Source organism: Scyliorhinus torazame, chromosome 12 (genome assembly GCF_047496885.1).
Source record: "Scyliorhinus torazame isolate Kashiwa2021f chromosome 12, sScyTor2.1, whole genome shotgun sequence".
Classification (NCBI taxonomy): Eukaryota; Metazoa; Chordata; class Chondrichthyes; order Carcharhiniformes; family Scyliorhinidae; genus Scyliorhinus; species Scyliorhinus torazame.
In genome coordinates, this window is record NC_092718.1 from 72,498,285 (window position 1) to 72,524,672 (window position 26,388).

Below are 26,388 nucleotides of genomic sequence, written 5' to 3' on the forward strand. Positions count from 1 at the left end.
CTGTGTCTGCGTGGGTTTCACTCCCACAACCCAAAAATGTGCAGGTTAGGTGAATTGGCCACGCTCAATTATTCTTTAATTGGAGAAAAAAATGTTTGGGTACCCTAAATAATTTTTTTTTCAATTTTTTTTTTAAAAAATGTATCTCTCCCAGAATGGCTGGAACTTCTCCTCTCTCTGATATCTCAGTGGGAGTGAACAGGTCTGGACCTATCAGTCCTGTGAAGGTTTAACTTCTGATTTAAATGCTGCAAGTATTCTCCATCCAGCCTGGCCTGTGCAAGTTTGAACCTCTGTGAGAAAGGCTGAGAAAAGCCCAGGCTGATAACTCTCCTGATAATCCAAAAAGGGTCCCGAAGTCCAGGCCCATTTCACCCTCTCTCTCTAGATATACACAGCCAGAAATCCTGCACGAGGACCTGACAAGCAGCTGAAAGGCAGAGTCGACGGTGAACTTGCTTTAAACTCTCAGGTAGAGAATTTTAATACTATCTCAGTGAGACTGAGAGTCAATCTGGTGGAGGCCTCTACAAGTGACTCTCCAGCGGAATTCCTGCAGCCCGTGAGGTCTAGTTCAAGGCAAATTCGAAAAGGTCACCGACTACAAAGACTACCACCTCAGCAGCAGATATCCATTTCAGTCCTTTTAATCCCTGTTATTTTGAACATTTCCTGCCCCTCCGCCATGTGTCTGTCTTGTGCGATACTGGTTGGAAGGTGGGATGAGGTTTGGGGAGTAGTCAGAGTGGAGACCATTGTTCTATTATTTCCATCGCTCCTCTTTATCTCTCCTCTTACTATAAATAAACAGTTTTACAAATCTTGTCCCTGTAGGTCATTGGAGCAGTCGAGGGTCGAAGATCTCAGGAAAACATACAAATTATTGGTTAATTCATTTCTGTTGGGACTCCGGGGTCTGTGGGGCTGGAATTGACCGTACACTTGCAAAAGGTGTTGTAACACTGTTACGCAATCCCATTGGACCCAAACCCCTTCCCGTTCACTCCCACTGCACACAATCAAAACGCCAGGAATTCAAGAGGTATTGATGAGGTGTTGGATTGTCTGAATGAACAGTTTTGCAGGTTTTGTGTGATGTATTGTTTGTGTTTGAGTGCTGTGTAAGGGAGCAATGACCGCACAAAGTACGAATCGCACTGAACCACAAGCATTCCTGACCAATAGTTTACCCTCGCAGGATTTCAAGCTCAGGATCTGTGACTGAGCTGTGATGAGTTAACATTAGTTAGCAGCGAGTCGGTCTGAACTGCCCAAGGAAGTGAACTGACCAGGAAGTGAACACTTAGGCTTTGTGAGATTCAACCATTTTATTGTCTGGCACTTCTATGTCGAAGCTTCTGTCGGGAGATTAGATCAGTTGATAGAGTGGGTGATTGGCCGGTGACTGAAATGCTCTGTTTCTGCTCTGGGTGTTCGCCTTTGTGTCGAGAGAAGTTCACAAGGAACAGCAGCAGTCCAATCGACCCATCCAGCCTGCTCCCCATTCAATACGATCAAGTCTTGTCTTGGACTTTAGCCCCCATTTTCTTGCCCACTCCCCGTATCCCTTAATTCGCTGAGAGGGCAGAAATCTGTCTCCCACAGCCTTAAATGTATCCAACGAATGAGCACCCAGAACCCTCTGGGGTCGAGAGTCCAAACGATTCACAACCCTTTGAGTGAAGAAATTTCTCCTCACCCCTAAGTGATCGGGCCCCTCACCTTCCGCCTGTGTATGTCATAGAGTTTTACAAGACAGAAAGAGGACCTTCAGCCCATCGCGTCTGGGCTGGCCGTCAAACCCCTATCCTCGTCCCATTTTCCAGCACTTGCTTATCTTTCTTGAGAGGTGGAGACTAAAACTGCTCGCAGTATTCCAGGTGTGGCCTCACCGAAACCCTGTACAACTGGAGCATGACCTCTCAATTGGTGTGCCTCAACACCCTGGCAGTAAAGAACAACACGGCATTTGTCTTCCTAATTGCTTGCTGTGCCTGCATGCTTATGTTCCGTCTTCCTTGCACAAATGTACCCAAGTCTCCTTGAACATCAACACTTAAAATCATAGAAACCCTGTAGTGCAGAAGGAGGCCATTCGGCCCATTGACTCGGCACCGACCCTTTGAAAGAGCTCCCTCCTAGGCCCATTCCTCTGCAACCCACCTAACACTAAGAGCAATTTAGCACGGCTAATCCACCTAACCTGCACATCTTTGGACTGTGGGAGGAAATCTGTGCAGACACGGGGAGAACGTGCAAACTCCACACAGACAGTCACTCAAGGCCAGAATCGAACCCGGGTCCCTGGCGCTGTGAGGCAGCAGTGCCGACCACCGTGTCGCTGGGGTGGACGGTCCACCGTCACGTCTGTCCGGCTGTCCTCACTGTACAGGGAGCTGGTCAAGACTCAGTGCACCGCAGGACTAGAGCTGAGGGCGGGGCCGGTGCTCATTGACAAAGTGTCATTGTGAAACCGGAGGCAGAAACAGGAACAATAAAGAGGAGACTCGGAAACCTTTGGCACACGACCTGGCACGGTTCCCTGAGAAAGTAAAATTATTCTGGCTCCAAATCTCAGCCTGGACTCTCAGCAAACACTGCAGCCCCAGCACCACAACAGACAGGGCCGGGATATGGCGTGGGGGGGGGGGGGGGGGGGGGGGGGGGGCAGGCGCAGGGGAATGAAGGGGTGGGGGGATAATAAGAAGCAAATTTGAACTGGATAGAACAAACTATTGGGCTCCAGCACGTCAGAAACGGGAAGAGGAGGCCATTCAGCCCCTCGGGCCTGCTGCCCCATTCTGTATGATCCTGACTGATTGTCTACCTCAGCCTCACTTTCACTCTCTCTCCCTCAGCGCCAAAAATAAAAGAATCCTCGATTCTCCCCACTATTCTGGAATGTCCTCAAGGACAAAGCGTCCTCGACTCTCTTGTTTGGAAAATTACAAAGGTTCACCACCCTCCGAGCCAAGTCAATTCTCCTCACCTCGGTCCAAAATGGCCGACACCTCACCCTGGGACTAAGACCTCCCCCATCCCCCTGCCAGTTCTACACCCTCCAGCCTCTCAACATTGAGCCAAGGGCGGTATGGTGACGCAGTGATTAGCATTGCTGCCTCACGACGGCGAGGACCCAGGTTCGATCCCAGTCCGGGGTCACTGTCTGTGTGGAGTTTGCACATTCTGCCCGTGTCTGCGTGAGACTCAACCCCATAACCCAAAGATGTGCAGGGTAGGAGGATTGGCCACGTTAAATTGCCCCTTCATTGGAAAAGAAGAATTGGGTACTCTAAATTTATTTTAAAAAGACATCGAGCCTGTCAAGCCCACTTAGAATTTTAGACGTCTAAAAGAGAACATCTCTCAATGGGGGTGGTACAGTAATGTAGTGGTGAGCACTATTGCCTCATGGCGCAGGGACCCGGGTTCAGCTGCTTATGTGGAGTTTGTACGTTTTTCATGTTCTTCCCGTGTCTACGTAGGTTTCCTCCGCGTACTCTGGTTTCCTCCCACTGTCCAAAGATGTGCAGGGTAGGTGGGGTTACGGGAATAGGGTGTGGGAGTGGACCTAGGGAGGATGCTCTTTCAGCAGGTCGGTGCTGACTCGATGGGCCGAATGGCCTTCTTCTGCACTTTAGGGATTCTATGATTCTATGAACATTAATTTTTTTTCATAAATTTAGAGTACCCAATTCTTTTTTATCAATTAAGGGGCAATTTAGCATGGCCAATCCACTTACCCTGCACATCTTAGGGTTATGGGGTTGAGTCTTGTGGTAATCACCACTGTTGTACATATTAGAAGATGTGAGGTAAGACCCTGTACTACAGGTACGGTGGTAGTCCCTGCCTGCTGGCTCCGTCCAGTAGGCGGACTATAAATATGTGTGCTCCCTATACAGCCATCATTTCGCCAGCTGCTGTAGGAGGCCACACATCTTAGAGTAATAAAGCCTCAGTTGTATTCAACTCTCGTCTCTGTGCAATTGATTGTGCATCAAGTCTCACGCAGACAGGGCAGAATGTGCAAACCCCACACAGACAGTGACCCGGGGCCGGGATTGAAACCAGGTCCTAGGCGCCGTGAAGCACCAGTGCTAACCACCGCATCACCGTGCCACCCTTCTACGAACAGTTTAAATTGCAGAGAACACCCACCAATTGTCCACAATGAAATGGGCGTGAGAAGCTCAGTTGTGTGTTCAGGGCCTTTAGACCAGGAGGCTGAGGTTCAAAAGGTGCAGAGATTACACTTCGATGGCACAATGCTTTGGAGTGAAGGAGGATCAGGGTTGGAACAGTTCAGGGTAGATCAAACCAGTTTGATGCAGTTACTTGTGCTCTGAACCCCAACGTCGTGTTCCAGTCCAGTTTCAATGTGTCCCAGTCTGTCCAAACGCTGGACGAAATCAAAATGTCGACAGTTTGAACACACACCATCCAGGCTGACACTACCAATCTTAATACTGAGGGAATACCATAGGTTCAGTATTGGGGGAGTGCTGCACCGTCAGAGGGTCAGTACTGAGGGAGTGCTGCACTGTCAGAGGGTCAGCACTGAGGGGGTGCTGCACTGTCGGTGGGTCAGTACTGAGAGAGTGCTGCACAGTCAGAGGTTCAGTACTGAGGGAGTGTTGCACTGTCAGAGGGTCAGTACTGAAGGAGTGCTGCACTGTTGGAGGGTCAGTGCTGAGGGGGTGCTGCACTGTTGAAGGGTCAGTACTGAGGGAGTGCTGCACTGTCAGAGGGTCAGTACTGGGAGAGTGCTGCACAGTCAGAGGTTCAGTACTGAGTGAGTGTTGCACTGTCAGAGGGTCAGTACTGAAGGAGTGCTGCACTGTTGGAGGGTCAGTGCTGAGGGGGTGCTGCACTGTTGAAGGGTCAGTACTGAGGGAGTGCTGCACTGTCAGAGGGTCAGTACTGAGGGAGCGCTGCACTGTCAGAGGGTTAGTACTGAGGGAGTGTTGCACTGTCGGAGTAACAGTACTGGGGTGTGCTGCACTGTCAGAGGGTCAGTACTGAGGGAGTGCTGCACTGTTCAAGGGTCAGTACTGAGGGAGTGCTGCACTGTCAGAGGGTCAGTATTGAGGGAGTGCTGCACTGTCAGAGGGTCAGTACTGAGGGAGCGCTGCACTGTCAGAGGGTTAGTACTGAGGGAGTGTTGCACTGTCGGAGTAACAGTACTGGGGTGTGCTGCACTGTCAGAGGGTCAGTACTGAGGGAGTGCTGCACTGTTCAAGGGTCAGTACTGAGGGAGTGCTGCACTGTCAGAGGGTCAGTATTGAGGGAGTGCTGAACTGTCAGAGGGTCAGTAGTGAGGGAGTGCTGCATTGTTGAAGGGTCAGTACTGAGGGAGTGCTGCATTGTTGAACGGTCAGTACTGAGGGAGTGCTGCATTGTTGAAGGGTCAGTACTGAGTGAGTGCTGCAGTGTCAGAGGGTCTGTACTGAGGGAATGCTGCAGTGTCAGAGGGTCAGTACTGAAGGAGAGCCGCACTGTTGGAGGGTCAGTGCTGAGGGAATGCTGCATTGTCAGAGGGGCAGTACTGAGGGAATGCTGCAGTGTCAGAGGGTCAGTGCTGAGGGAGCGCTGCACTGTCTGAGGGTCAGTACTAGGGAGTGCTGCATTGTTGAACGGTCAGTATTGAGGGAGTGCTGCATTGTTGAACGGTCAGTACTGAGGGAGTGCTGCAGTGTCAAGAGGGTCTGTACTGAGGGAATGCTGCAGTGTCAGAGGGTCTGTACACAGGGAGTGCTGCACCTTCAGAGTTCAGAGCATCTTTCGGTTGGCACATTAAACCTTCGCCCCGTCAGCCCTCTCTGGTGGGTGTAAAATATCCCACGGCCACTGTTTGTATCGGCCACCCGTTTGGCGGGTGGGGTGAGGGGGGTGGATTCTCACCAGGTGTTCCAGGACCGAATATTTATCCCTCGACCAACATCACTGAAAAAAGACAAATGTTCTGGTGTCATTTTCGTACTGCTGTCTGTGGGATCTTGCTGTGCTGGAATGGGCTGCTGCGTTTCTTACATTGCAGCAGTGACCTCACATCAATAAAAAAAAAGTCCTCGATTGGCTGTGAGTGAGGCTGTGTGACGCGGAGAGGGAAAGAGGAAGGGCTTTGGAGAATGCTCTCTCTGCTGGTGTCGCTGGCTCCCGGCAGGACTTGCGGGTACTGCTGGAGTCTTCACACAACTCTAGGCCGCCGTTCTGCTCACTTGGCATTCACTACTGGTCTTTAATGATTTGGAGAGCGTCGCGCTCCGAGCCCAGCGGCTCACAGGAAACCTCAGGTTCAGCAGCAGGAAGCAATGCTCCTTTTAATAGCACGGCCACAGAGTGAGACCTTATCCCCCATCTCTCCACCCCCCACGCATTGTAAACCTTGAGAACGGTACAGAACATCAGTAGGACGTAGGCTGGATGGTGAGGTGGACATACACTGGGCTGATGAAACCTAACGGGGAGAAGTATGAGGTGATTTATTTTGGGAGGAACATGGGGAGATGATATAAAATGAATGGGTCCAATTCTAAAGTGTAGGGGCAGGAACAGGGTGACCTGGGGCTTGGTGGTATATAGCTGCATAGATTATTGAAGATGGCAGGACAGGTTGTCAGAATGGGAGGCAATGGCATAGTGGTATTGTCACTTGACTAGTAATCCTGAGACCCATGGTATTGGATATGTTTATTGTCATGTGTACCGTGGTACAGTGAAAAGTATTGTTCTGCACACAGTTCAGACAGATCATTCCATACATGAAAAGAAAATCATAATAGGGCAAACATTAAATACACAATGTAAATACATAGACACAGGCATCGGGTGAAGCATACAGGAGCGTAGTACCACTCAGTAGAGAAGATGTGTGAAGACATCAGATCAGTTCATAGAGGGCCGTTTAGGAGTCTGGTAACAGCAGGGAAGAAGCTGTTTTTGAATCTGTTAGTGCGTGATAATACTCTGGGGACCCGGGATCGAATCCCACCATGACAGATGGTGATATTTGAATTTTTTTTAAATCTGGAATTAAAAATCTAATGATAACAATGAAACCATTGCCGATTGTTGTCAAAAAAAACGTCAGGTTCACTAATGTCCTTTAGGGAAGGAAATCTGCCATCCTAACCCAGTCTGGCCTACATGTGACTCCAGACTCCAGCAATCTGGTTGACTCTTTTTAAAACAAAATTTAGAGTACCTAATTCATTTTTTCCAATTTAGAGGCAATTTAGTGTGGCCAATCCACCTACTCTGCACATCTGTGGGTTGTCGGGTGAAACCCACGCAAACACGGGGAGAATGTGCAAAACTCCACACGGACAGTGTCCCAGAGCCGTCATCGAACCTGGGCGCCGTGAGGCAGCAGTGCTAACCACCGCGCCACTGTGCTGCCCTACTGGTTGACTCTTAGCTGCCCCCCACTGAAATAAATGAGCAAGCCACTCAATTCAAGGGCTATTAGGGATGGGCAACAATTCTGGCCCAGCCAGCAATGCCCACATTCCAAGAGCAACTTTTTAAAAATGCAGTATGCTCTGTTTTATAAATAAAGATGTAGGGTATAAGAGCAAGGAGGTTATACAAAAAATTGCATAAAACACTGGTTATGCCCAACTAGAGTATTGCATCCAGTTCTGGTCTCCACCCTTTGGGAAGAATGTGAAGGCATTGGAGAGAGAGAACGCTGAAAAGATTCACAAGAATCCAGAATTAAAAAGGTGCTACTACAGAAAGGAAGGCAGGCAAGGGGTTTGGGTCTTCCGAACCTGATGTATTATCACTGGGCGGCGAATGTGGAGAAGGTACGGAGCTGGGTCAGAGGGGTTGACTCCCAATGGGTCAGAATGGAGGAGAATTTGTGTAACATAGAAACATAGAATTTACAGTGCAGAAGGAGGCCATTCGGCCCATCGAGACTGCACCGGCTCTTGGAAAGAGCACCCTACCCAAGGTCAACACCTCCACCCGATCCCCATAACCCAGTAACCCCACCCAACACTAAGGGCAATTTTGGACACTAAGGGCAATTTATCATGGCCAATCCACCTAACCTGCACATCTTTGGACTGTGGGAGGAAACCGGAGCACCCGGAGGAAACCCACACACACGGGGAGGATGTGCAGACTCTGCACAGACAGTGACCCAAGCCGGAATCGAACTTGGGACCCTGGAGCTGTGAAGCAATTGTGCTATCCACAATGCTACCGTGCTGCCCCACGGGGGTCAGGATTGAAGGCGCTAGTGACAGCGCCACTGCCGACGGCTCCGTGGAGATACTCAGGGAGTCCAGTAGTAATAGTTTCGTTCAGAATTTGGAGGCAGTTTCGACAGCACTTCGGGCTGGGGGGCAGGGTCAATGGAAATGCCGATTCGGGGGAACCATACATTTGAGCCACGGAAGTGGGACGGAAATTTTCGGAGATGGGAGGAGAAAGGAATTAGGGCACCAAAAGATTTGTTTCTTGGGGGTCGTTTTGCGGGATTGAAGGGGCTGGGAGCAAAGTACGGGCTGGAGCAGGGGGAATATTTAGATACATGCAGGTTCGAGATTTTGCCAGTAAGAAGATACAGAGCTTCCCAGTAGAGTCGGCTTCAACATTGCTGGAGGTGATGCTGACGACAGGGGGACTGGAGAAGGGTGTAGTATCGGTGGTTTATGGGGCTATTTTGGGGGAGGAGAAGGCGCCGCGAGAAGAGATCAAGGCAAAGTTGGAGGAAGAGCTGGGAGAGGGTATGGAGGAGGGGTCTGGTGTGAGGTGCTGCGGAGGGTGAACGCCTCTACCTCGTGTGTGAGGTTGGGGCTCATACAGCTGAAGGTAGTGTACAGAGCCCACATTACAAGGACGAGGATGAGCAGGCTCTTTGGGGGGTAGAAGACGTGTGTGAACGTTGCGGGGGGCGCAAACCACGTTCATATGCTTTGGTCCTGTCCCAAAGTTGGAGAATTACTGGAAGGAGGCGTTTAGGGTCATCTCTAAAGTGGTGCACGTGAAACTGGACCCGGGACCTCGGGAGGCAATTTTCAGGGTGTCGGACCAGCCGGGATTGGAAACGGGCACGGCTGCAGATGTTGTAGCCTTCGCCTCATTGATCGCCCGAAGGTGGATCCTGTTAGGGTGGAGATCAACCTCTCCACCCTGTGCCCTGGCGTGGGGATCTGCTGGAATTCTTTACGCTTGAAAAGGTCAAATTTGAACTGAGGGGAAGGATGGAGGGGTTCTACAATTCAAGGGCATTATTCATTATGCACTTTTGAGAATTGGATCACATCGAACATTAGGGGAGTTGGGGGCTTGGAGGGTTGGGAGAAGGGGACTGTATATTTTAATGGTGACTCTGGGTAGGCAGCACGGTGGCGCAGTGGGTTAGCCCTGCAGCCTCACGGCGCCGTAGTCCCAGGTTCGATCCCGGCTCTGGGTCACTGTCTGTGTGGAGTTTGCACATTCTCCCCATGATTGCATGGGTTTTGCCCCCACAACCCAAAAATGTACACGGTAGGCAGATTGGCCACGCAATTGCCCCTTAATTGGAAAAATTTAATTGGATACACTAAATTTATATAAAGAAAAAAAAGAAATGGTGACTCTGGGTGATTCCTGATTCCTCTTTGTCATTTGTTTATGTTAACATGCGGGCTAATGTTTGGGGGTTTGGTGGATGGATGGGATTGTTGTTATTGATATGGGGATTGACATTATATTCGTTACTGATTATTGTTTATTGTTGGGTGTAAATTTGGGAGAAAATATGAAAAAAGGAGAATAAAAAAATATTTAAAAAAAAGATTCACAAGATTCACATCGACAGAGTAGCACAGTGGTCGGCACTGCTGCCTCACCGTGCCAAGGACTGTAGCCACTTAAAATGGCCAACTCCCGATTCAAAATGGCGAACGGCAAAGGCTGATGGGAAAGTCAGTCAACAAGACAAAAACGAGCAGCTGCAGGTTGGTTGTGTATTTACCTCTGGAAAGGCCAGACAAGATCGATACCAGCAACCATCAGCATAACAAAGCACCAGCCATTTGCATACCAATGAGCAATCCCCGGGAACAATAAGCAACATTTAGACACACAAAGCAAAACCAGACTCTTCGGCGCCAGCAGGAGCCTACACAAAAGGAGGTGAACGAGCACCTCAAGACCGCCCATCGATCAGGGAACCGCTCCAGCATTGGAGAAAATCGAACCAAGCGATTGGGACAAAGTCCAATCACTTGGGACCAGGTACAGGGTCCGCCCCGAAAGGCAGGAAGCCCCTGGGAACCATAAGAATTGAGCCCCAAGTTAAAATCGCTCTCTTCTCCAGCTCTTCACTCTTCAGCAGCTCCCCTTCAGCTATTCTTCCTGCCCGGGTCACCCAGCAACAACGAACCGACATTGACCGTGACCGGAGCAGTGAAGATCGAACCCGTAAGTCTTAATTCAACGCTCACTACGAGATAGGCGCTCCTAGCTACCAATCTGTACCAACTTCGAATCCCGCAGGCTCAGAACCCGAACGAAAGGCCATTTGTTTCCCTGACCTGGTGGGCCAGTTCCAAGTTAAGTATAGGCCTGTTAGTTGTAGAAGTAGCTTAGATGTAGAATTTGTGCATGAGTAGCGATTACTGTGTATAATAAATGTGCTTTGATTTAAATCTTACTAATCGGTGTATTGGATTATTGATCATTACTCAGACTTGAACCACGTGGCGGTATCATAAAGATACCTGGCGACTCAAGAGCAAAGGTGATAAAACAGAGCAATTGAACTCAGGCAAAGTTAGCAACAGGACCTCGGTTCAATTCTGGCCTTGGTTGACTGTGCGGAGTAAAGAAGTCATTAGGTGGGGTTATGGGGACAGGCTGGGGGAGTTGACCTCGGTAGGGTGCTCTTTCAGAGGGTCTGCGCAGACTTGAAGGGGCCAATGGCCTCCTTCTGCACCGTAGGGTCCTATAGTTCCAGGGATGAGGAACGCGGCTGCATGTAAGAATTGTCTTGCACATATCAACATGCTCCATCCACAATTGCTTCACAGCTCCAGGGTCCCAGGTTCGATTCCGGCTTGGGTCACTGTCTGTGCGGAGTCTGCACATCCTCCCCGTGTGTGCGTGGGTTTCCTCCGGGTGCTCCGGTTTCCTCCCACAGTCCAAAGATGTGCAGGTTAGGTGGATTGGCCGTGATAAATTGCCCTTAGTGTCCAAAATTGCCCTTAGTGTTGGGTGGGGTTGCTGTGTTGTGGGGATAGGGTGGAGGTGTTGACCTTGGGTAGGGTGCTCTTTTCAAGAGCCGGTGCAGACTCGATGGGCCGAATGGCCTCCTTCTGCACTGCAAAATTCTACGATAATCCCACGTTCAAATTCACCCTTGAAACTAAGCAGTCAAAGCTGGCTCTGCTCGGCTGGCCGGTCAAGAAATCTGCCAGGGTTTCTCCACTGCCTCTGCTGAAAGTCCACCTTTAACCTAAAGGAGTGCAGCACTGTCAAAGAGGATCAGTACTGAGGGAGTGCTGCATTATCAGAGGGTCAGTACTGCACTGTCAGAGGATCAGTACTGAGGGAGTACTGCACGGTCAGAGGGTGAGTACTGAGGGAGTGCTGCACTGTCAGGTTGGTTCCAGGGACGTACTGTATTGTCAGAGGGTCAGTACTGAGAGAGTGCAGCACTGTCAGAGGGTCAGTACTGAGGGAGTGCAGCACTGTCAGAGGGTCAGTACTGAGGAAGTACTGCACTCTCAGGGGTCAGTACTGAGATAGTACTACACTGACAGAGGGATATGAAGATCGCACGGCCACTATTTAGAAGGAGAGCAAGAGGGGTGGAGGCCACACACACACACAGTCTGAGTGGTTGTCGCACTACTGTTTGTGGGAGTCCGTGCTAAAATGGGTGCTGTGTTTCCAACATTACAACACTATGCTGCCGTATTACGACAACTCTGCAAGGTACCTCATTGGCTGTGAGGTGCTTTGCAATGTTCAGAGGTGATGAAATGTGCTGGGAAAATGCTGTCATTGACAGAGAGTTGCCCAGGTCAGATAGCCTCCTGCAGTCAGTGGAAGGGATGGTGGGGAAAATCACAGGGAAAGTTGTGTAAGTCAGGGATATTCCAGACCCCTCCCACAGGTGCAGTTTAATTGGGAACTTTGTGGACAAATATAAGTTTATAGTCACTGACTGTCAGAATTGCAAACTTGTGTCACCTTCCGCTCCTCAAACACACACACACACACACACCAGGAGAGAGCAGGCTCGATTCACTCACCTTAGGTGTCCATAACGGATCGGGCTCACTGTGAAGCTGGCCCACAGCTCTTTCGCTTTCTGCCCCGAGCACCAATTGGTCTGGTGTAGTGACGTTGGCTGTCTTCTTCCTCTTGAGGCTGAGAGCTGCAATTGGTGCAGGCGCTGCTAGGAAGTGTGGTTTGAGGAACCCACAGTAACCCAGTTTACAAAAAAAGCAGAACAATTAGAAGTTAACCCTCCTTCCTCCCTCAGTATTACTGTTTGCCCAGTAATCTACAAGGAGCATTGCCTCACAGGAATGTGTTGGGGTGGGGGGGGGGGGGGGGGGGGGGCTGCTGTTGTGGGCGACAGCCACCAAGGGGCATTATACCTGAACTCAAGTGCACAGCGGTCTGCTCTGACGCAGGAACTGGTACTGCAGGAAATGTACAGCGGGATTCAAACCGTGTATTAGTGTGGGCGGACAGAAACCAGGTCTAAAACTGGTTTTAGACTACTAAAACCTGGTCTTCATCGAGCAGAACAGACATCCAAGGCTCCAATTCAAAACCTAACACATTATAAGTTGTTCAAACAATTCAACCAGGCCCAGTCTCTCACACATTGCACTCAGAGTGTTTGATGAGGGCAGGCTAGAGGGTGCATTCCTCTGTATCTGATGTGCCATCAATGAACACGAGACGAGTAGTGAACGTAACTGAGGCAATAAACTAAACAGAAAGCCTCCTGGCCTCTGATCCCGAACTGGGGCAGCGGCGGAGACCAGCCACCTTTATACCGAGCCTGAGGGGAGGTGGAGCCATCAGGCAGTGGTTTACCACATTACATATAATAGTGGCAGTTTACCACAGTACACATTATATACTACAGTGGTTCGGAGCCAGCAAGGACAAGCCCAGTCCTTTAACAATACAACAGTACAATAAAATAGTGGTTTACCACATTCACCCCCTGTCAAACAAAAGAGTCCAGTGGGGGTGAAGTGGACTTAAAGATCAAGTCTGTCGGGGGGCCTTCACCTTCCGCCGTGATTGCCTCAGTCCCGGCTGTGGTGTGGGCACCAGTGTCGAGGCCTGTGCGTCCGGGAGGGTGTTGTCCCCTTCTTCACCCAATAGTTAAGTCGGTGGAGGGGGGGGAGGGGGGGGGGCGGTGTGTGGGCGGGGGGTGGTGGTGATGGTCGCTGGTGGACCTGCGGGTGCCAGATCTTGGAGTAGCTGGGTAGTGGTAGAGGGAGACGGTGTAGGATCGGGGGTGGTGGTGATGGTCGCTGGGGAACCTGCAGGTGCCAAATCCCAGAGGGAGATTATGTTCTGTCGCCCGTCACATGATGTGCTACGTAGGCATATTGTGGATTGGCATGGAGAAGCAGGACCTTCTCGACGAGGGGGATTGGATTTATGACTCCTCGCATGCATCTGGAGGAGGACGGGCCCTGGGACTGTCAGCCAGGACGGGAGCGAGACCCCGGAGGTGGGCTTCCTGGGGAAGGCAAACATACGTTTGTGAGGGGTCTAGTTGGTGGCAGTGCACAGGAGCGACTGGATGGAGTGGAGCGCATCAGGGAGGACCTCCTGCCAGCGGGAGTCTGGGAGACTTCTAGACCGTAAGGCCAGGAGGACGGCCTTCCAGACCGTTGCGCTCTCCCTCTGCGCCGGTCCGTTGCCCCAGGGGTTGTAGCTGGTCGTCCTGCTGGAGGCGATGCCCTCGCTAAGCAGGAACTGACGCAAATCGTCGTTCATGAAGGAGGAACCCCGATCGCTATGGATGTAGGTGGGGAACCCGAACAAGGTGAAGAGACTGTGCAGGGATTGATGAAGGTGGCAGAGGTCATGTCAGAGCATGGGATGGCAAAGGGGAATCTTGAGTATTCGTCAACAATGTTGAGGAAGTAACACTTTACGGTCAGTGGAGGGGAGGGGCCCTTTGAAGTCGATGCTGAGGCGCTCAAAGGGGCGAGAGGCCTTTATCAGGTGCGCTCTGTCTGGCCGATAGAAGTGCGGTTTGCACTCTGCGCAGACCTGGTAGCCCCTGATCATGGTCCTGACCTCCTCGATGGAGAAAGGCAGGTTGCGAGCCTTGACAAAATGAAAAAAACGGGTGACCCCCCGGGTGACAGAGGTCATTGTGGAGGGCCCGAAGTCGGTCTACTTGTGCGTTGGCACATGTACCATGGGATAAGGCATCTGGGGGCTCATTGAGCTTCCCCAGTCGGTACAAGATATCGTAGTTGTAGGTGGAGAGCTCGATCCTCCACCTCAGAATCTTGTCGTTCTTGATTTTGCCCCGCTGTGTATTGTTAAACATGAAGGCAACCGGCCGTTGGTCAGTGAGGAGAGTGAATCGCCTGCCGGCCAGGTAATGCCTCCAATGTCGCACAGCTTCTACAATGGCTTGGGCTTCCTTTTCGATGGAGGAGAGTCGAATTTTGGAGGCATGGAGAGTCCGGGAGGAGAAATCCAAGGGCCTGCCCGCTTGGTTGAGGGTTGCAGCCAGGGCAAAGTCTGACGCATTGCTCTCCACCTGGAACGGAATGGACTCGTCCACAGCATGCATCGCGGCTTTGGCAATATCTGCCTTGATGCGGCTGAAGGCCAAGCGGGCCTCAGCCGGCAGGGGAAAAGTGGTGGATTTAATAAGTGGAAGGGCCTTGTCCGCATAATTGGGGACCCACTGGGCACAGTAAGAGAAGAGCCCCAGGCATCTCTTCAGAACCTTGGGGTAATGGGGGAGGGGAAATTCCAGGAGGGGTCGCATGCGGTCAGGGTCGGGCCCTAGTACTCCGTTTTCCACAATGTAGCCAAGGATGGCTCGGCGGGTTGTACGGAAAGCGCATTTTTCCTTATTGTAGGTGAGGTTCAGGAGTTTAGCAGTAGAGGTCATGGCAGGGCTCCCGGGAGGCTGCGGAGTGGTCTGAAGTTAGCGGCCCCCATGGGTCGCTCATGGTGGGTGGCATCAGAGATGGCGCCAAAGATGGCGGCCCCATGGGTCACGCGTGGCGGGCGAGATCAAAGATGGCAGCGCCCATGGGTCACATATAGCGGGTGGTGCGGCAGCTGGGGCGGCCCCGGCAGGCAGCGCTGCTGTGCCTAGGAGTTTTAGGGGGAGATCGGGCCTGCCAGGCTTTCGCAAAGTGGCCCTTCCTCCCACACCCGTTGCAAGTCGCATTCCGTGCAGGGCAGCGTTGTGTAGGCTGCTTACTGTGGCCGCAAAAGTAGCACTTCAGGCTTCCGGCGTTGGTGGGCTGCTGCGCGGCACAGGCTTGCGTCGCACTCGAGTCGGAGGATGGCGGCGCCCATGTTCTGGAAGGCCACCTCCAGCGAGTTTGAGAGCTGCACTGTCTCTGGGAGGCCGAGTGTACCCCCTTCTAGCAATCGATCGATTTCATGCCTGTGACATAGGTGTCCCTGATCAACAGCTCCGTGTGTTGGAGAGCTGATACCGCCTGGCAAGCACAGTTCCTGCCTAGTACCTCGCATACACCTAGTTTACAGACTTTACATATTGTCACTTCAGCAGCATTATCACCTCCGTATACGATGGGGCGTCCCTGATGAGAAGGAAAACTTGCGGGCTCACCCGTGCATTGAGGTTCTGCTGCTTTTGGAGGTCGGTGAAGTCTTCGGTGGAGGATCCGAGGTACGCTTCGAAGCAGCTTAGCCAGTGCTCGAATGTTGCAGTGGCGTCGGCTACCTGTGGGTCCAGCCCCAGGCGATCAGGCTTGAGTGATGAATTCATCTTTAGTTTATTAAATTGATATGCCATCAGCGGACACGAGACGAGTAGTGAACGAAACTGAGGCTTTAATAAATGAAACAGAAAGCCTCCTGGCCTCTGATCCCGAACTGGGGCAGCAGCGGAGACCAGCCACCTTTATACCGAGCCTGAGGAGAGGCGGAGCCATCGGGCAGTGGTTTACCACATCACATATCATACAGTGGCAGTTTACCACAATACACATATTACATACTACAGTGGTTCAGAGGCAGCAGGGACAAGCCCAGACATGTAACAATACAATACAATACAGTGGTTTACCACAGTATCTAACCCCGTGCTGTACCTATGCTGGGACTGTTTGATGGGGAGTGTAGAGGGAGCTTTACTCTGTATCTAACCCCGTGCTGTATCTGTCCCGGGAGTGTTTGATGGGGACGGTGTAGAGGGTGCATTACTCTGCATCTAACCCCGTGCTGTACCTGTCCTGGGAGTGTTTGATGGGGACAGTGTAGAAGAAGCTTTACTCTGTATCTAACCCCGTGCTGTATCTGTCCCGGGAGTGTTTGATGGGGACGGTGTAGAGGGTGCATTACTCTGCATCTAACCCCGTGCTGTACCTGTCCTGGGAGTGTTCGATAGGGGCAGTGTAGAGGGAGTTTTACTCGGTGTCTAACCTTGTGATGTCCAATTAGAGATTGGTTGAATAATGACACAGTTGACAATATTAATTCAAAATTTATTTTACAAGTAAACTCTTATTTCAGTCAATTCAAGACCATAATCAAAACAGTAAAAAACATCATAAAACTGGGGCGGCAGGGTTGGATTGGATTGGACTGGATTTGTTTATTGTCACATGTACCGAGGTACACTGAAAAGTATTTTTCTGCGAGCAGCTCAACAGATCATTAAGTACATGGGAAGAAAAGGGAAGAAAAGAAAATACATAATAGGGAAACACAAGGTATACAATGTAACTACATAATCACCAGCATCGGATGAAGCATACAGGGTGTTGTGTTAATGAGGTCAGTCCATAAGAGGGTCATTTAGGAGTCTGGTGACAGTGAGGAAGAAGCTGTTTTTGAGTCTGTTCGTACGTGTTCTCAGACTTTTTTATCTCCTGCCCGATGGAAGAAGTTGGAAGAGTGAGTAAGCCGGGTAGGAGGGGTCTTTGATTATGCTGCCCGCCTTCCCCAGGCAGGGGGAGGTGTAGATGGAGTCAATGGATGGGAGGCATGTTCGTGTGATGGACTAGGCGGTGCTCACAACTCTCTGAAGTTTCTTGCGGTCCTGGGCCGAGCAGTTGCCAAACCAGGCTGTGATGCAGCCCGATAGGATGCTTTCTATGGTGCATCTGTAAAAGTTGGTAAGAGTTAATGTGGACATGCCGAATTTCCTTAGTTTCCTGAGGAAGTTTAGGCGCTGTTGTGCTTTCTTGGTGGTAGCGTCGACGTGGGTGGACCAGGACAGATTTTTGGAGATGTGCACCCCCGGGAATTTGAAACTGCAAACCATCTCCACCTCGGCCCCGTTGATGCTGACAGGAGCTTGTACAGTACTTTGCTTCCTGTAGTCAATGACCAGCTCTTTAGTTTTGCTGGCATTGAGGGAGAGATTGTTGTCGCTGCATCACTCCACATTAGCACAGTGGTTAGCACAGCTGCCTCACAGCGCCAAAGATCGGGTTCCATTCCAGCCTTGGGTGACTGTGTGAAGTTTGCACGTCGTTCCTGCGTCTGCATGAGTTTCCTCCCACAGTCCAAAGGTGTGCAAGTTAGGTGGATTGGCCATGATCCACCTCAGTGTCCAAAGATGAAAATGAAATGAAAATCGCTTATTGTCACAAGCAGGCTTCAAATGAAGTTACTGTGAAAAGCCCCTAGTCGCCACATTCAGGCGCCTGTTCGGGGAGGCTGGTACGGGAATTGAGGCATGCTGCTGGCCTGCCTTGGTCTGCTTTCAAAGCCAGCGATTTAGCCGTGTGCTAAACCAGCCCCTTTTTTGTGCAATGTGCCGGTTAGACGGGGTTTTGGGGATAGGTCAGGGGACGGGGCCCGGGGAGAGCTCTTTCAGAGGGCTCATGCAGACTTGATGGGCAGAATGTCCTTGTTCTGCACTGTAGGGCTTCACAATTCAAACACAGTCAGTTGTAAAGGATAGATGGTGAATGGGATACTGGAGGAGAGTATAGCATGCAGGTAATGGTGTGGTGGGAAGGAGCGTCAGTAACATAATGGGTCTATCTCCGAGGACGCAGTCCAGGAAGCCCCTGTAGACCTTACACGCCCCTCAGTCCACTGCACACTCCAACAAGAGTCAGCCAGGTTATGGAAAGCTGGCCAAATCTGCAATACAAGGTTTCTCATCATTCCGACATGGGATTAGACCTGGTTCCATAGGGCAGGGTCACTTGAAATTGGTAACATGTTACCAAATCCCTGTGGGGAACCAGACACAGACCTGCGTCCCATCACCGTGTGGGGGAAATTATTGACACACGTCCCATCAGCGTGCGGCGGAATCACAGACACAGTCCCACATCCCATCACAATGTGAGGGAATCACAGACACAGACCCACGTCCCATCACCGTGTGGGGGAATCACAGACCCACGCCCATCACCGTGTGTGGGAATCACAGACACAGATCCACGTCCCGTCACCGTGTGGGGGAATCACAGACCCACGTCCCATCACCGTGTGGGGGAATCACAGACACAGTCCCACATCCCATCACAATGTGAGGGAATCACAGACAGACCCACGTCCCATCACTGTGTGGGGGAATCACAGACCCACGCCCATCACCGTGTGTGGGAATCACAGACACAGACCCACGTCCCGTCACCGTGTGGGGGAATCACAGACCCACGTCCCATCACCGTGTGGGGGAATCACAGACACAGTCCCACATCCCATCACCGTATGGGGGAATCACAGACACAGACCCACGTCCCATCACCGTGTGGGGGAATCACAGACACAGACCCAAGGCCCATCACCGTGTGGGGGAATCACAGACACAGACCCACGTCCCATCACCGTGTGGGGGAATCAGACACAGACCCACGTCCCATCACCGTGTGGGGGTAATCACAGACCCACGTCCCATTACCGTGCGGCGGAATCACAGACACAGTCCCACATCCCATCACCGTGTGGGGGAATCACAGACACAGACCCAGGTCTCATCACCGAGTGGGGAATCACAGACCCACGTCCCGTCGCCGTGTGGGGGATTCACAGACCCACGTCTCATCACCGAGTGGGGAATCACAGACCCACGTCCCATCACCGTGTGGGGGAATGACAGACCCACGTCCCATCACCGTGTGGGGGAATCACAGACCCACATCCCATCACCATGTGGGGGGAATCACAGACCCACGTCCCATCACCGTGTGGGGGCATCACAGACACAGACCCACGTCCCTTCACCGTGTGGCGGAATCACGTACACAGACCAACGTCCCATCACCGTGTGGGGGAATCACAGACACAGACCCACGTCCCTTCACCGTGTGGAGGAATCACGGACACAGACCCACGTCCCATCACCGTGTGGGGGAATCACAGACACAGACCCACGTCCCATCACCGTGTGGAGGAATCACAGACACAGACCCACGTCCCATCACCGTGTGGGGGAATCACAGACACAGACCCATGTCCCATCACCGTGTGGGGGAATCACAGACACAGACCCACGTCCCATCACCATGTGGGGGAATCACAGACCCACGTCCCATCACCGTGTGGGGGAATCACAGACACAGACCTACGTCCCATCACCGTGTGGGGGAATCACAGAATCAGACCCACGTCCCATCACCGTGTGGGGGAATCACAGAATCAGACCCACGTCCCATCACCGTGTGGGGTATCACAGACACAGACCCACGTTCCATCACCGTGTGGGGGAATCACAGACACAGATCCCCGTCCCAAAGCCATGTGGGGGGAAACAGTTAGATGAGACTCAGTCACTCACTCACGACTTGAAATTATCTCTGTAATAGAATGATCTCTTAAAAGAACGTTCAAAACTATTTAACTTCAAACAGTCAGGCACACGTACACATAAACCCCACTTGGTTTTCAGCTGGATCTTGACATCTAGAGACCTCAAATTGCCAGGTGTGTCCTTTGAGACTGAGGTAACACCCGAGTTACTGGTCAGTCTGAGAGCCTCCATTGTGGTCCTTCAGCATCATCAATCTCGTGTCAGCTTCCCTGTAACAAAAGCAGCAATAAAGCTTAGGTTACCAGCAGACATTAAGAGTGTCTCAAGCTCCTCAGCCAGTAAAAGACATTGTTAAAGTGAGATCACTGTTGTAAGGTAGGAGACGCAGCAGATATATGCCGCACAGCATGATCCCACCAACAGCAATGAGATAATGATGCCCATCATCTCTTTTCAGTAATTTGGATTCAGGGATCATACTGATCCTTAAGACAGCGCGGTGATCCCTCAGTACGGACCCTCCGACAGCTCACCTCTCCCTCAGTACGGACTCTCTGACAGCGTGGCGATCCCTCAGTACTGACCCTTAGACAGCGCGGCGATCCCTAATGTCATGTGAGAGTACCTTTAAGAAATGGGTGTTTAAGAAATGTACCTTTAAGAAATGGGTGTTTATCAGTGACGTCAGAGTGTGGGTGGAGCTGGGCTGTCTGTCAGCGTTTTACTTTCGTTTTAGGCTGTTTGCTGCAGGGTGTGTTTTCGTTTAGTTTTCAGTGTTGGAGCTGAAACCAGACAGAGCAGGTGTACTGTTGATCTCTCTGCCATGAAAAGACTATCTCTTGATCATTTGGTGAATTCAGAATTATAAATGTTCTCAGTAGTGTAGCCATGTAAAATGGCTGACTCACGATTAGAATGGCCAAACCCCGATTTAAAATGGCGAACGGAAGAGGCTGATGGGAAAATCAGCCAACAGGACTCAAACAGACAGCTGCAGGTAAAACAGTGTATTCGCCTCTGGAGAAGCCAGACCAAACCGATACCTGCAGCCATCAACATCACAACACCCCAGCCATCTGCATTTTAATCAGCCATCCCCGGGAACAATTGCTACAAATTAGCAACTCAAAGCCGACCCAGACTTTTTGGTGCCAGCAGGAGCTGACACAAAGAAAGGTAAATGACCACCCCTCGATCAAGGAATCGCTCCAGTACTGGAGATTATCGAACCAAGTGATTGGGACCAAGTCCAATCACTTGGAACCAGGTACAAGGTCCACACCCTTCGAGACCCTTGCTACAAGAAGACCGTACGTTTTACTCCAACGATCGCTACCAGATAGACACTCCTGACTATCGACCTGTACCAGCTTTTGAATCCCGCAGGCTCAGAACCCATTCGAAAGGCCATTCGTTTCCCTGACCTGGTGGGCCATTTCCAAAGTTAAGTATTGGCCTGTTAGTGGTAGGTAGTAGTTTAGAAGTAGAATTATTGTATAAGTAGTAATTGCTGTATATAATAAATGAGCGTTGATTTAACTCTTACTAAGCGGTGTGTTGCATTATTAATCATTACTTGGACTTGAACCACGTGGCGGTATCAGAAAGATACCTGGCGACTCATGAGCAAAGGTGACAGAATTAGAGCAAATAAACTAAGGCTAAAACGAGCAACAGTAGTGAATGTAAACCTAATGTGCTTCTGTTAAAAGGTGTTTCTTTTGTCTTCTGGGTGTTGTTTGGAAAGTTATTAAGGATTACTTCGTGTTGTATTCTTTGGGGGTTGTATTTGAATTAATGGTTGCTACGATTGTCACTGTGTGTTTTAAAAAGGTTAACTTGAGTTCATAGAATAAACATAGTTTTGCTTTAAACAATACTTTTCAATTTCTGCTGTACCACACCTGTAGAGTGGGCCGTGTGTTCCCCATACCACAATCTATTAAAAGTTGTAGGTCAGGTGAATTCCATGATACACTTTGGGGTTCTCTAAACCCTGGCCCATAACAAATTGCGGGCTCGTCCGGGATAAAAGTCTAGCTATTGGATTGGCTTAGTGAACTTAAAGACAGTGAGGGGTGAGCATATTGTGGTTGCTTTTCAGGTGTGGTATTCTAGTTTAAGTGGGGTGTGTGTTGTGGACAATGGCTCTTTCAGAGGCTCTGAAGTTTTTGGGGGTGGAGACGGTCACACGCAGTACCTTATGGACAGAGACGAAAAGCAAGACTGTTAGATTTTGCAAAAACATTGCAGTTAACATTACCTGACAAAATGCGAAAAGATGAGGCAATTATGGCGGTGGCTAAGCATTTAAAGTTGCCTAAGATACAGTTTGACTCATTGGAAATGGCAAAAATTCAGTTATAAATTAAACTAATGGAATATGAGTAAGAATTAAAGCAGCTTGAATGAGACGAAAAAGAAAGAGAGAGGATAAAGAAAGAGAGAGAGAGGAAAAAGAGAAAGAAAGGAGAAAAGAACAGCCCCAGCAGAACAAAAAGAAAGAGAAAAGGAGATACAGATCAGGGAACAAGATAAAGAGGGAGAGTTTGATCTTCAGAAAATGGCCATGAAACATGACAGTCAGTTAAAATTGGCAGACGTAAAGGGAAACGTACAGTTGGATGATAGTGATGAGGATAGTGAGAAAGAGCGTCATAGTCGAAGGCTTGGTGTGGATCTATTTAAATATGTCCAAGTATTGCCAAGGTTTGATGAGCAGGAGGTAGAAGCCTTTTTCATTTAATTTGAGAAGGTGGTTAAACAAATGAAATGGCCACAGGACATGTGGGGATTACTGATTCAAACAAAGCTGATAGGTAGGTCTAGTGAAGAGTTCGCATCACTAACGGAGGAGGTAAAAAAATCCATCTTAGGTGCATATGAACTAGTGCCTGAAGCTTACAAAGGTTTAGAAATTTAAAGAAAGAATTTTGTCAAACATACATGGAGTTTGAGAGGATCAGAGTAATTTTGATAGGTGGATAAGGGCTTTGAAAATAGACCAAATGTATGAAGCTCTCAGAGAAATTATACTTTTGGAGGAGTTTAAAAATTTAATTCCTGATGCAGTGAGAACTCATGTGGAAGAGCAGAGGGTTAAAACTGCGAGGTTAGTAGCAGAAATGGCAGATGATTATGAATTAGCTCATAAATCAAAGCTTTGTTTCCGACATCAGTTTCAGCCGGTGAGGAATAGAAACTGGGGACATGGGAATACTCAAGTGGTAAAGGTAAGAGTGATCTGATGGGAGATAATAAGGAGAGTATACCTCAGACTAAAAAAGAAATCCAGGAGGGTGGAAGAGACATGAAAAGTTTCAAATGTTTTCACTGTAATAAACTAGGCCATGTCAAATCACAGTGTTGGTGGTTGAAGAAAAGCACTGAGAAGGCTGATGTGGTAAAACAGGATAAGACAGTGGGGTTTGTTAAGGTGGTAAAGGAAAGCCCAAGTGAAGCGAAGGAGGTGCAAACGATTGTACAGCCTGATCAAGAGGTGATTGATAAAAAGGTGTCGGATCTCTTTAAAGAATTTACTTGTGTGGGTAAAGTTTACTCGTGTATCAGGAGGAGCAGGTAAAGAAGTCACAATTTTAAGAGATACAGGGGCTAGTCAATCTTTAATGGTAAGAGATGAGGAGTTATGTAGTTTGGGAAGAATGTTGCCAGAAAAGATGGTAATATGTGGAATTCAGGTTGAGAGGAGTATTGTTCAATTATATAAGGTCAGGTTGGAAAGTCCAGTGAAGAGTGGTGAAGTGGTAGTAGGAGTAATAGACAAACTAACTTGTCCAAGTTTATCTTGGGTAATGATGTAGCTGGATCGCAGGTGGGAGTGATGCCTACGGTTATTGATAAGCCAGTGGAAAATCAGACAACTGAAGTGTTGAAGGACAAATATTCTGGGATTTTTCTGGATTGTGTCGTAATAAGGTCGCAAAGTCACAGGTTAAGACAAGAGGAGAAATCAAAGAATGAAGATGAAGTTGAAGTGCAATTATCAGAAACGATTTTTGATCAGTTGGTTGAAAAAGAACAAGAACAGGTGGAGGACGAGGCGGATATTTTTAGTTCAGGAAAATTGGCGGATTTACAACAGAAAGATATAGAAATAAAACGGGTGTATCAGAAAGCATATACGGAAGAGGAATCTGAGTGGAGACCAGAGTGTTATTACCGTATAAATGATGTCTTGATGAGAAAATGGAAACCTTTACATATGCAGGCAAATGAAAAGTGGGCAGAAGTTCATCAAGTGATATTGCCGGTAGGGTATAGAAAGAAGGTGTTGCGAGTTGCACATGAGGTACCAGTGGGAGGTCATTTGGGAATAAGGAAAACTCAAGCTAAAATACAAAAACATTTTTATTGGCCTGGACTACATAAAGATGTAGTTAAATTATGTCAATCATGTCACACATGTCAAGTGATAGGGAAACCTCAGCAGTGATAAAACCAGCGCCCTTAATACCCATTCCAGCATTTGAGGAACCTTTTACAAGGGTCCTATATGATTGCGTAGGACCGCTTCCTAAAACAAAGTGGGAATCAATATCTTTTGACGATAATGGATGTGTCTACTAGGTTTCCAGAGGCCATTCCAGTACGTAATATTACAGCTAAAAAGATTGTGGAGGAATTACTTAAATTCTTTACTAGATATGGACTACCCACAGAAATACAATCGGATCAAGGATCAAATTTTACCTCAAGGTTATTCAAAGAAGTTATGGATAGCTTAGGAATAAAACAATTTAAATCAACTGCGTATAATCCAGAATCGCAGGGAGCGTTAGAAAGGTGAGATCAGACATTAAAGACAATGTTGAGGGCTTATTGTCACGATTATCCAGAGGATTGGGATAAAGGAATCCCATTTGTACTGTTTTCAATTAGGGATGCACCTAATGAGTCAACCAAATTTCGTCCTTTTGAACTAATTTTTGGTCATGAGGTAAGAGGACCACTTAAAATTGATTAAGGAAAATTTGGCGAGTGAGAAATCAGAAATTACATTATTGGATTACGTGTCAAATTTTAGGGAATGATTAAATAGAGCAGGTGAATTGGCGAGACAACATTTAAAAGTTGCACAAAATGTGATGAAACGGGTAGTGGACAAGAAATCCAAAGTTCGTAGTTTTGCCAGTGGAGATAAAGTTTTAGTGTTGTTACCACTGGTAGGTGAACCTTTAAACACTAGGTTTTGTGGACCTTATCGGATTGAAAGGAAATTAAGTGAGGTGAATTATATGGTAAAAACACCAGATAGAAGGAAGACTCACCGAGTGTGTCATGTGAGTATGCTTAAAAGGTACTTTGAAAGGAAAGGAGATAAAAAGGAGGTTTTAATGATTCTAACTCAAAGTGACGAACCAAGTCCAGATGACTGTGAATTTGACATACCTCAAATTAAATTGGAAAATGAGGATGTTCTTAAAAATTGGGATAAATTGTTGAGTTACCTTCCAGAGGCAAAATGGGCTGACCTGAAAGTTAATGATATCACATGGGCAAGTTTGTGGAGATAAATTGGCAAGTACTAAAATGGCTATACATGATGTGGATGTGGGAAAGGCTGTTCCGATCAAACAACATCCATACAGACTTAACCCTTTAAAATTGGCACAGGTTAACAAAGAGATTGAGTGTATGCTTAAAAATGGCATAATTGAAGTGGGTTGCAGCCAATGGAGCTCACCCATAGTGATGGTACCTAAACGAGACTGTACCCAACGGTTGTGTATGGACTATAGAAAGGTTAATGCAGTTACAAGAACGGAGTCTTATCCTATCCCACGTTTGGAGGATTGCATTGAGAAAGTGGGACAATCAGCTTATATTTCCAAATTGGATTTACTTAAAGGTTACTGGCAGGTACCTTTATCCGAAAAGGCGAAGGAGATTTCAGTTTTGTGACTCCAGATGGTATATCCCAATTCAAAGTTATGCCATTTGGCATGAAAAACGCACCAGCCACATTTCAACGGTTAACTAACAAAGTTGTTTCAGGATTACCCAATTGTGCGGTATACATCGATGATCTGGTAATTTTCAGCCAGACATGGACAGAACATTGGAAAGATCTGATGGGATTTATTCGATTGACTTCAGGGGGCGGGTTTGGTGATGAACCTAGCCAAAAGTGAATTTGGAAAAGCCCAAGTCACTTTCCTTGGTCATACAATTGGACAGGGTCGAATGGTCACACGGGATGTGAAACCAACACTTATTGAGGAGTTTCCGATACCCTCAAGATGAAGGGAAATAATGCGATTTCTTGGCATGAGTGGATTTGATCGAACATTTGTGCAAAAGGTTTGTAGCATGATTGCTCCACTGATGACGTGCTGAAGAAACGTCAAAAATTTCAGTGGACAGCGGACTTTCAACAGGCATTCGACGGCCTGAAAGCTGTGATAACCAATGCTCATGTGTTGGATAATTACAAGGGACTCTGATCA

At 48.9% G+C, this 26,388-nt stretch overlaps 2 protein-coding genes across 2 annotated transcripts in view; both read right to left on the reverse strand.

The window, feature by feature from the left end:
- LOC140386477 (rho GTPase-activating protein 32-like) overlaps nt 1-12,476 on the reverse strand; it is a 310,038-nt gene extending 297,562 nt beyond the window's left edge. Inside the window, exon 1 of the mRNA XM_072468852.1 lies at nt 12,258-12,476. The gene's annotated coding sequence lies outside the window, so the exon portion shown is untranslated. The remainder of the gene's footprint in view (nt 1-12,257) is intronic.
- Nucleotides 12,477-16,674: 4,198 nt separating this feature from the next.
- Nucleotides 16,675-26,388, reverse strand: part of proser3 (proline and serine rich 3) — a 38,830-nt gene continuing 29,116 nt past the window's right edge. Inside the window, exon 11 of the mRNA XM_072468855.1 lies at nt 16,675-20,190. Coding sequence (XP_072324956.1) covers nt 20,127-20,190 — 64 coding nt within the window. The 3' untranslated portion in view covers nt 16,675-20,126. The remainder of the gene's footprint in view (nt 20,191-26,388) is intronic.